At 29.8% G+C, this 10,806-nt stretch overlaps 2 protein-coding genes across 2 annotated transcripts; both read right to left on the bottom strand.

Moving 5' to 3' along the window:
- Window positions 1-204: 204 nt before the first annotated feature.
- Window positions 205-1,996, bottom strand: LOC101491278 (lectin-like protein LEC). Its single transcript, XM_004506591.3, has one exon. It carries the CDS (start codon window positions 1,718-1,720, stop codon window positions 617-619), a length of 1,104 nt encoding a protein of 367 aa, XP_004506648.1. The 5' UTR covers window positions 1,721-1,996; the 3' UTR covers window positions 205-616.
- Window positions 1,997-5,844: 3,848 nt separating this feature from the next.
- LOC101491600 (uncharacterized) lies at window positions 5,845-10,229 on the bottom strand. The gene is made up of 4 exons (XM_004506592.4): window positions 9,806-10,229; window positions 7,776-7,954; window positions 6,631-6,988; window positions 5,845-6,137 (listed from the first exon to the last, which is right to left on the bottom strand). The coding sequence occupies exons 1-4, from the start codon at window positions 10,181-10,183 to the stop codon at window positions 6,048-6,050; spliced, it is 1,005 nt and encodes a 334-aa protein (XP_004506649.1). The 5' UTR covers window positions 10,184-10,229; the 3' UTR covers window positions 5,845-6,047.
- Window positions 10,230-10,806: the final 577 nt, after the last annotated feature.

The raw sequence follows: 10,806 nt of genomic DNA, 5'->3' as shown, positions 1-10,806 counted from the left end.
GGAGCAGTTTAAAATAGTTGAACAGTGTCTACTAGGTCACTTTGATTCAATGTCATCAACCGATACTATCTACGGTTTGGTTATTTGAGCAATTCAATTGTAGGTTCATTCCAATTTGAGCGGTTTAAAGCATTTGAACCAGAACTAGGTCACACTGATTCAATGTCCAGTTCGATTTCGAAAACATCACTACATACATCAAAATAACTTCAATTTGAGCATCTTTTATAAAAAGTAATAAGTATTTAAGGCATAGTTGAATTTCAACCTTAATTTGGCCAACATAGCAAATAGATAGTTCTTTTACCATAAATCATGATACAACATAGCAAAACCTACTAAACACTAAATTTACAAAATACAAGTTGCCAACCAGATATAGTTCGGATCCGGATTTGCTGCAGTGATGAAGTCACACAGTTTAACGCAGTAATAAATCTCGACTGCCAATCTGCAATCCAATGGCTATGAACACACAATGCAGATCTCAGCAATTTGAAACGGTACTAAATCTCGCCCGTCCATTTCAGATCGAACAGTCCAAATCAATTACCGAATCCACGCAGTAACTGCATGGAATCCAATTCCATATAGTTGATAATTATATCAAGAATACCTACTTATTACCATCTCCAATGGTTTTATTATTATCTACAACAATTTTCACTTTCTTATACTCAACATCTAAAGGTTGCATAACACATCCTTCAGGAACAACTACCACTGCACGTTTATTGCCAAATATTGTCCACAAATAAAGCACAGTGAATGCTGTTAATGCTCCACATCCAGTACCAAATATCATTGCAGCAAGAATTCTTAAAACACAATCATTCTTTTTCGCCTTTTCCTTTTGTTCAATAGTTGTCGCAGTTTCAGAGTTTTTAACAAAAACCTTAGGATCAAGTGGATCTGAATGCATTGAATGTGTTGGAAAACGTCTCATAACAAAGCTCCATGAATACAGAAAAACGTTACTTTTCCCCTTCACATTTGAAGGACTAAAACCAATAAACATTTCTTTTGCCTTTAACACATTAGTTATGTCGATTTTGTGCCATAACAATGGATCAGATGGCTTTGAATTTCCATGTTTACTTAATCTAACTTCTAATCTCCTTGAACTTGCTTCATAATCAATCCAAGCATGCAACTTTTCATCACTTTTTAGTCCCAAATTGGTGAAGTAGGTGCTACTTCTTTTAGCAAAAACAGAACTACCAACTTTAGAACTAATCAAAATCTCATTTTTATTACTATCCCTTGAAGCATCAAACTCAACATTAATAACATCAAAATCTTCATTTTTCAACCCAAGAGAAAACCCAGATGAACTTTGATTAAAAACATCACCTTTAACACTTTCAACACGATGTTTTGGAATCATAACAAAATCTAAACCACCCCCATTTTCAAATGGGATTGAAAATGTAAAGTAAGTTGAAAATGAAACTAATTGATTAGGTTTACCTTGGAAAAGCTGGATGGGTTTCTTGTAAATTACTCTCCCAATTTCAGTACTTGAACCATAGAATTGAATCTTGGACTCACCATTGACAACTTTTGCATCACCAAAAAGTGCAACATTGGACTTAAATTTCAGATCTTTCTCAAAATCAGCAAAAGAGAACAATGGAATTGGGTCAAAAGATTGGGTTTTTATGAATAAAATGATGACAATTAAGGTTTTGAAGTAATGGGTAGTTGTGAATGATGCCATGTTTAAAAGTGGTGATTTTAGGGTTTGATTTTAGGGTTTGATTTTAGGGTTTGTTGGTTGGTTTCATTTTTTGCACAAAAGGTTGAAACTTTGTTGTAATGAGTGAGAAAAATATTGGGAAAGTTGGAATGGGGGTTGTGAAAATTTAATGGATTTTTGCTGTATAATGCAACATGGTTGTTCACTTTTTTTTGCAGTGGCAGAAGACCAAGGGAATATAATAATGGAAAGTTTTATTATTTTTATTTAATTGTTTGCTATATTCCTTGTGGGAAGTGGAACTCACAATCTTGGATGTATTGCCATTTTCATTTAACTTTTATCTTCTTAAATTTTGGTGTTAATTTTGTCCACTCATTTAATTGTGAAGGGCCTAATTCTAGGATTTGTGTGGATGAATATTTTTTGGAACATATTTGTTTTTAAAAAATATTTTAATGTTTGTTTCAAATATAAGCAAGAAATTTTACTTTAGCTTTTTAGTTTAGGATATAAAAAAATTCTTTTCACTCTATTTCATAATGTACAACTTCAAATATTTTTTAATTAAATTTTCTTTTTATAGAAAAAAATTAGGATAGAGGAAATCCAAAGATCTTTAAGCTTAATAATTACTTATAAATGAATTTACTCTTCAATTAATATAAGTTTTATTTTTTTAATGATGTGATTTATTAATCTATTTACATGCTTACTTTTTTTTTCTTTTTAGATAGGAAAATTTTAGTAGTTAATAATAATAATTAGACATTTAATATTTCAACTTTTAGCACTGACCTACACCTTTTAAAGACACTTAATATTAAATTCTTCAAATAAATAATTTAATTTATTTATAGATAAATTAATGAATTAATATACTAATAAGATTAAATCATATTTTAAATTCTAAAATGACATTTTACATAATCTAACTATATATAAAATATATTTAAATAAAATCTATTTAAATTTTATTTTATAATTTGCAAAATTACACTCGTAACACTTTATGTTAAGTTCAAATTCTACATAGGTTATTTAATTTTTTTTCAATTAGATTATTTAAGTGTCAAAATGTGAAAGTTTATGCCTCTTTTTGAATTTTTAGTAGATTATTATTAAAAAAATATTTATGTGATTGTTACATTTTGATGTGTCATTAATGTTGTTGAAGTGACAGCTCTAATTAAAAAATAATATTTTTTTTATTAGTTGTTTGATTTTTTTTTAAACTAATCATTTAAATTTATTTTCAACTTGGATTGATACTTTAAGCTTTTTTATTCTCATATCTGTTTTTTTAAATCCAAAATAAAAAAATTTAGATTCTTCTTACTTTTCTTTATCATTTTTTTCAAAAGAAAAAACTCAAAAACCTATAGACTCAAATAAATTTTTAATTAAATTAAGTATTAAATTAAATGCTATTGTCCTGTATTTTTACAAATTAAAATAATAATTTATTCAATAAAATAAAATAAATGAGTTTTTTTCATTCAAAATAAATTAATTAAAGTTTTTCTATTATTAAGTCCGACAGACTAATTTTTTTTTATAATAGATTACCAAAAAATGTATTAATAAATCATTTAATCACTTACATCAAGATATATAAATAACTTTTTTTTAATAGAAAAACATATAAATAATTTGTGCAAATCTCATAATTATTACGTGAACAAGAAAACGTTATTTTCGTAAAATTATGAATTCTTACTAATCATATAATTATTTTTGTCAAAATTTTGAAAAATTATGTAACTATTTATTTTGATATTTGAAGTGAGAAAAAGTTATGTGCAAAGTGCAGACTCAGAGAGAATAGGAATTCCACTTTTGAAGTATCAACATCACCCACCACTCCATTAAGCACTCTTTGTTGTACAATAGACAAATCCAAAATAAAAGGGGTGGGTGGGAACGGGGTAGGAGTTTCCTTCAAAAGTTTTTCTAATAATTATTAATATAGTTAATATTTTTGTTGAAAGTAGAAATAAAGTCACATTCTTTTTTATTATTTCACTATAAAACTCTTCTTTTAGATATGAAACCAATTAATTTTTTTTTCTCATTTATGAGAATTCCATTTTTAAGGAACTTGAAAAAATTTAAATAAAATTAAGGATAAAATATGATTAAAAAAAGTTTAAGAGTTCAATAATTTTGCAAATTATATATAAAATTACTAAATTATATACTCCTATAAGATTATCTTTTAAATATTATTATAATTTAATTAGTATGCACTAAAGAATTTTACACAATCAACACTATCCCAGTTCATTACAACTATTCATAAAATGATTTTAAAGATGATTTTGGTATAAATTGAATATCTAAAAATTTAATATTTGTAATTAACAGACAATATAAAAATTATAAGAAGTATATAAATTAAATTTATATTATTATTCATTTCCTCTCGTCCAATATCGTTAAATGAGTTTAATCAAAACTATATGAATTATAATATACAGAGAATATTTGTCTTTAATTAGTGGTTTTGCTAACGAAATTTCAATTTGGTAAAGTTCATAAAAGATCTGGATATGTATAAGAATAGTATGCGTAGAGAAAAAGTATAAGAATAATAATTAGGTATAGACATACCTCATTATTACAAGAGTAATTATATTTTGTCAAAAATTAATAAATGTTAAGAAAGATTTTAATTAATCTGAACTTTAACAAAATAGTACTATGAAAATCACGTAGAATTAAAAAATCGTGGCCAGAAAACAGTGAATATGATTAATAATTTAACGTGGCCACAAAAATGCGTAGGAATAAACAACTATTTCCTCATCCAATGTCGCATCCCACCCCTCAAATCTCATTCGTGTCTGATGCAGATCTCCACACAACTATGAACTATGATAGAATAGAACAATGACAAAACCTTCATGTGTGTTTTAATTTTTATTTTTTTAGGACGGTGGGTTTGATTATGAAAATGTTTGTTTTTGTTTTTTTTAGTCATAATTTGCAAAATTGTCATATTTGCTCATTATTCTAAATATATGTTTTAAAATACAAACTAATGATATATTTCTAATTAAAAGTAAAACCACAAAGTATTTAAATTACTTGAAAAGTTAAATTAATTTTCGACAATCCAAGATTAAAAGTTTTTTAATACAAGGTTAAGTTTTAAATAAAAAATTAATTACATTTTTTAGACTAACAATAAATCAAAATTAAACTTTTTAAAGTAGCCATTCTCTTTTATATCTTACAAATTAAGAGGAAATATCAAGTCCTTAGGATAGGGTCTCAACCAAACAGAATTTTGAACTCCACACATCACACATGTTGATGTTAGCATCGAAGTGCTAAATGGAAGCAATGATCAACCACATGTGGGGTTTGTAGGACCAGGACTTTGTTTATTGCAGCATTATTTTCAATAATTATATTTGATCACATAAATTATGGCGTATTGAATTCAATTCAATCAAATTTGGTGGTTGGTACTTAATTGGATGGGATCCTATACCACCCTGCTAGTATACCATTCAAAAATCCCCTTGTGGTGGCATAAAACTTTTAAATCAAAATGAAAACTTTTTGAATAACATGTTTCTTTCTGTATCTTTTCATTTATTCAATTCAGACTATTTAGTGGTTTTTGACTTTTTTCTATGTATACATGTTGATCATAATAGGTTCAATGTCATGTCACATTGGTTAGAATGTTCATGTTAGTAATATTTATTTATAGTAATATTTATGGCCGACCTAAGTTAGTGACTTAGTGTGCACGTTTGAATAGTTTAGTCTCTATATCAAATAATAATAGCTTTCTTACTTAACAATTCATGTAAAAAATAATCCCAAAAAATGTGTTGAAATAAGTTGTTGCTAAAATATGAGTAAACCTCGTTGACATGTGAACATACTTCATAACCCTCAATCTCTTTTATGAATTCAGAGGCAAGCTTTGAAATCAGTCACATTGCAATTATTGGTATTTCGAAAAATCGATACAATCGCGATTGTGCGATTGCACAGACATAAAAAAAACAGTGTAGTCACAATTGTGGTTGGAAGTGTTTTTTAAAACTTTGAATGAGATATTCATTATGTCAAGAAATGTGCATTAACAACAGCATAATGCAACAAACCCCTTTCAAATTTTAGGCTCAGTCTATAAACATCTCATATTTCATTTTTGGAAATTAAGCACAAGTACATGTTCATAATATACAACTATGCACTAGGTAAAAAAATCATTAAATTTTCTTTAAGAAAAGGGACTTTGTCGACAAGTGGAAAAACTCGAAAGATCAACTCTTGAAAGTTTTATTTTCAGAGTGAAACATACCATCAGGTGAGGGGAGAGAACCTAAAGGGATTCATTAGTCTCTGGAGCAATTTCACTAACATCTAGGTCTACTATGTTCTCTTTCCCGAATATGGTTAAATGCACCGTTGCCTGCGCCAAGAAAGGTTAAATGAGTTAATAAAGAAACTAGAAGGACATATAAAATTTGTGGTCAGTGTTGTGTTATTGGACTTGGACCGACCGGTCTGATTGAGAACCAAACCTATTATAGATCCAAGTAGTCTATTGGATCGGATGTAATTAGGAATGACGCTCACTTGTGGGCCAACCGGTCCACGTGACCAACCCATTTTAGACAAATCAGCAATTCCAATCACAAAAGACTTGTATAATCTTCTAAGTTTAAAAATTACACACCGATAATATATAACCTTCTTACCCAATCATCCAATCAGATTTCACAGTATAGATGTCTATTAAAATATTTCAGAAAATGATTCGACAAAATGGTATCATGGTGAAATCTAATTGGATGAATATGTAAAAATGTTTTACATTATCAGTGCAAAGTCCTTAAACTCTCACATTTCTTATAGAACGATAATATTTAGTCAAGTTATTCTTGTGAAGGAGAAAAGCTCACCATTTTGGATCTGCGATTCAGCTTCTTGAGGGTACCTGCAAACCCTGAAAACGATCCAGATATAATACGAACAGTGGAACCCGCAACAAGAAGTTTATAATCCGGTTTAGAAGGTGTAGCTTCTGTGACTGTGGCCTGGATAGATGTTTTTCTCGAACCCCTTTTAGGCTTAGAATCGACAATGGTTTTTGAAACATCTAGTTCTAACTCTTTATTGGATTTCCCAGAGTTTAGGACAGCATTTTTCTCTTCTTCCTCAAATAGTTTGTCGGCATTTTCTTGTTGTTCTTTTGCCTGTCTGAAGATTGCTTCCATATCTTCCTCAGATACTGGCCTTGGTTTATTAATCTGTCTTTTTCTGCAAATGATAAAACAATTGGAAGCTTCAACTTAGGCTGAAAAGGAGAAAGTATACATTTGAGACATTAGATAGTTTCTTTAATGTTAGAACTTCTCACTGTCTAAAAAAGATTTACAGGAATAGGCAACAAAATCTAGAAGACAACTTGAACTAAGGGCCTATTTGGATTGTCTTATTAGAACTTATCTACTGACATCAACACTTTTGGTACTTTTTGAGAGAGAGCTTATGGAAACAACTTATGATATGTCTATAAGTTGTTTTTAGCTTATTTTCATAAGCTCTACAAGATAGCTTATACGCAAACAGTTTGACTTCATTTTTGATTTTGTTATAGAAGTATCTTATAAATAAACACTTATATGATAAGCTCTTATGTTATATGCATTTAATTAAGTTATTTATCGAAACAAGGTTCAAACTTTTTATATCATTGTGATCAAGTTCTCAGATAATATAATGGCATGTAGATTCTTATTCTGAAACAATAGTTGGCAGACTTATGCTGCATTTGCAAGAAAGTTTAACAACTCAAACTTGTAACCTCCTAGTCACCAAGGTAACAATTTCAACCGTTGCGCCAAGGCTCCCTTCAACATTAAATAACCTTGGTTATAAATATGTTGCTGACTTTCAAAACTATCCACATTTCATTACTTTATTTGAAAAATTGATGAAGATGGTATAGTGAACATGATCTAATTTTTCGGTATAACTATAAATGGAAAAGGATGTAACTGGCAAAAAATTGGTAATGCATTAAACACAAGTTGTAAGCGCTTACGTATTTCCAACCTTGGATCCAATAAAGCCACCAACACCATCATACTCTCTTATGTAATCATGCAGTGGTTTGTTCAACGCACATCTCAGAAAAATACAACCCGGGAAAAGAGGCTTTGGTTTAACGGAGTAGGAACCATTCTTCAATCTCCTTTTCTCATGGATAGCAGGAGCATATACCTAAAACCAAACACTACCACAGATCAATAAATAAACAAGCAAACATCATATGAAACATCATTTCTTAGTTGTTCATCAGCTTACTTCGCTTTCTCATCCCCTCAGCCGATAGGGTTGTTAGCTATGAAGCATGGATACTAACATGGACACCGGAAACAACGATGACGCTGACACATTGACAACGGTAATAATTTAAGAAAAATGAATTAATTAACTGTAACCAATGTGCTGGTGTCGGACACCGAAACATGTCTTCGATCTGAAATGTCACTGCTATAGAGGTTGTTAACTACGAGCTCCAAACAATGTGTTTAGATGGAGAGTTTAACACAAGAAATAAAAGAAAGAAGGGTATGAAAGTCATTCCAAATAATTTTCTGTAATATGTTTTCGTCTCTAACCCGTTAGTATCTACGGAAAAGGAACCATGACTAATTCGGAGTTTGGTAAAAAAAAGTAAGTACATTCTAAGCAAATATTGTTTCAGCTTGCACCCAATCCATTGTAATTTAATAGATTTTTATTTAGAACGAATGTAGCTAAATTATAGATTATCATAAACTACATGAGCCAATCACCATTTCAGTTCCTGAAATTATTGGTCAGACAATTTCGTCTCACAAGTTAACTAAATTACAAAATGATTCCTAGAAATGAAAACTTTCTATCACATTAGTCCCTCTCAACTAATTTATGACAAAATTGACCGATCTAAAATGACTAAATTGTGATCAAAGATGTTCAATTTCGATAATATTATGTAATTTTGTCAATTTTAGTGTTCAAATTGACAGACTCACCTAAAGGACCAAATCAATGATTTACACTCAAGTTAATAACTTAATCTCCTACTTAATTTTTTATTTTTACAAGTGTATGTTTGGATCCACTTTTGCAGGAAACAAAATTGACCTTAAGAGTGTAAAATTGATTTTGACATGTTAGGATGTTATTAAGTAGAATTGATTTATCCTCCAAATTTGATTCTAACTTGAAGCTAAGATTTGCATCTCGACTCCAAACAGGATTTGCACACTCAAATTTATTGTTTAACTAACACTAACGTAAATGTATTTGAATATAAACCACTTTACATTCAACTCACTATTAACTAAAATCAATTTTACAAAATTACTTCATTCAAAATCAATTTTTTGTCACCGCAAAACCAAAGACACATTAAGTGCGTGTTTGGACTAACGATGAGATTGACAAAATAAGGTAAGCCACAATGATTTTGGCAAAAGCTACACTATGTTGCTTCTACAAAATCATGGTGCCACCAGTGATTTTGCCAAACCTGCCTTCTATCCAAACATACACTAAAACTGAAACTTTACAGAGTTTACACATACTTTCCCTTTCATTCCACAACCCTTCATTCACATCTATCCAAAATTTCATTCAAACATAGTGTCAAACACACAGACATAGACTACATAAAGCTAAACCATCTCTTTATATCTATAGTGCCGACACTTCTGATCAAAGGTGTGTCATATGAAGCAAAAATACTGCCACGGAATAAAAGAGTCACATGTCTACACCTATTATAATTTGAGATAATGAATTAACTGAACATAGTTAAGGTGTCAATGTTTGATACAAATATGTTTGATATCTTCAATTAGAGATGTTGGTGCTACAGAGAGTGTGTGTTGGTGTCTAACACTGTACCTACATATTGATTATATTTAACTAATTCTCAAATTATTACCGCTGTGGATATGTGATGCCATGTCCGGTGTCCATCACCATGCTCCATAGTTTCTTATCCATAAAATTGAGAACCCAACACAACATATTCAAAGCAAACAATAACAAAATAAAGCAAAAAGCTAAAACACAAACCTTAAAATCCATGTCAGGAAAAAACTTAGCCAAAGAACGAGCGAGAACTTCAGCAGTATAGTGACCCTTAACACGCGAAACACGAACAACCCACCATTGAGGACCCAATTTCATTAAATTATCAAGGTTGAGTTCATCCATCCATGATTTATTCTCTTTCTTAGTCTTCTTAATGAGTTTATCTTCAACTTCTTCTCTCCAGTTACTGCTCTCTCTTCGTTCGTTTCTTAACTGTCTTCTCTCTTTAGCTGTGAGGAGTTGTTGTTGTTGGGTGGCGGAGATTGAGAGAGGAAGAGGAGAGGAGAGAGATGGGAGAGAGAGAGTGTGGAAACGTGGTGGTGGATTCCATAGTTGAAGCAGCAGTGCCCCTCCTTTCATCTTCTCAAGATGCCAATCCTTATGATTTTCCTTTTTTTGTTATTTTTTTCTTTAGTATACTATTAGCCCCTAAGATTAAACGCAGTCATTTTAGTTAATATTTAATAATTCGAAAATTAATTTAAATTTTTTGTCGAGTAAAATAACAAAACAACATGATATATTTTTTGGGTTTTAACTTCTTTTTTTTTTTTACTAAAATGTACTTTTGCTCAACTTTTTAAATACGACGATTTTGACTTTTGTAATTTCAAAATAATACTTTTAGTCTTTTAACTTAAACTCTTTTGTAAATTAGTAAATCCTTCATTTTGATTAAGTCAAAGTAGAAATAGTCCAATATTTTATTAAGTGGTATTTTATTTTTAAATTATTTTTTATTACAATTATAATTCAAAAAAAAACTGAAAATAAAAATAAAAATGGAGAGAGCTAGTAATTCAAATTTCCACCTTTTAAGTTGTTGTTAGCATCTTTGTTGTTTGATGAAAAAATGTCACTAATGTCAATTGAATTGATGAGAGCTCTTGGATTTAGGAGAACATTTTTTATTTGGTTCGCTAGCATATAATTCTCCTTCATATTTTCAACATCTGAGTAGAGATTGTCTAAACTACCAACCA

The sequence above is a fragment of the Cicer arietinum genome, chromosome 6 (genome assembly GCF_000331145.2).
Source record: "Cicer arietinum cultivar CDC Frontier isolate Library 1 chromosome 6, Cicar.CDCFrontier_v2.0, whole genome shotgun sequence".
Lineage (NCBI taxonomy): Eukaryota > Viridiplantae > Streptophyta > Magnoliopsida > Fabales > Fabaceae > Cicer > Cicer arietinum.
The sequence above is the reverse complement of the archived record's forward strand: the minus strand, read 5'-3'. Positions and strand labels throughout refer to the sequence as shown.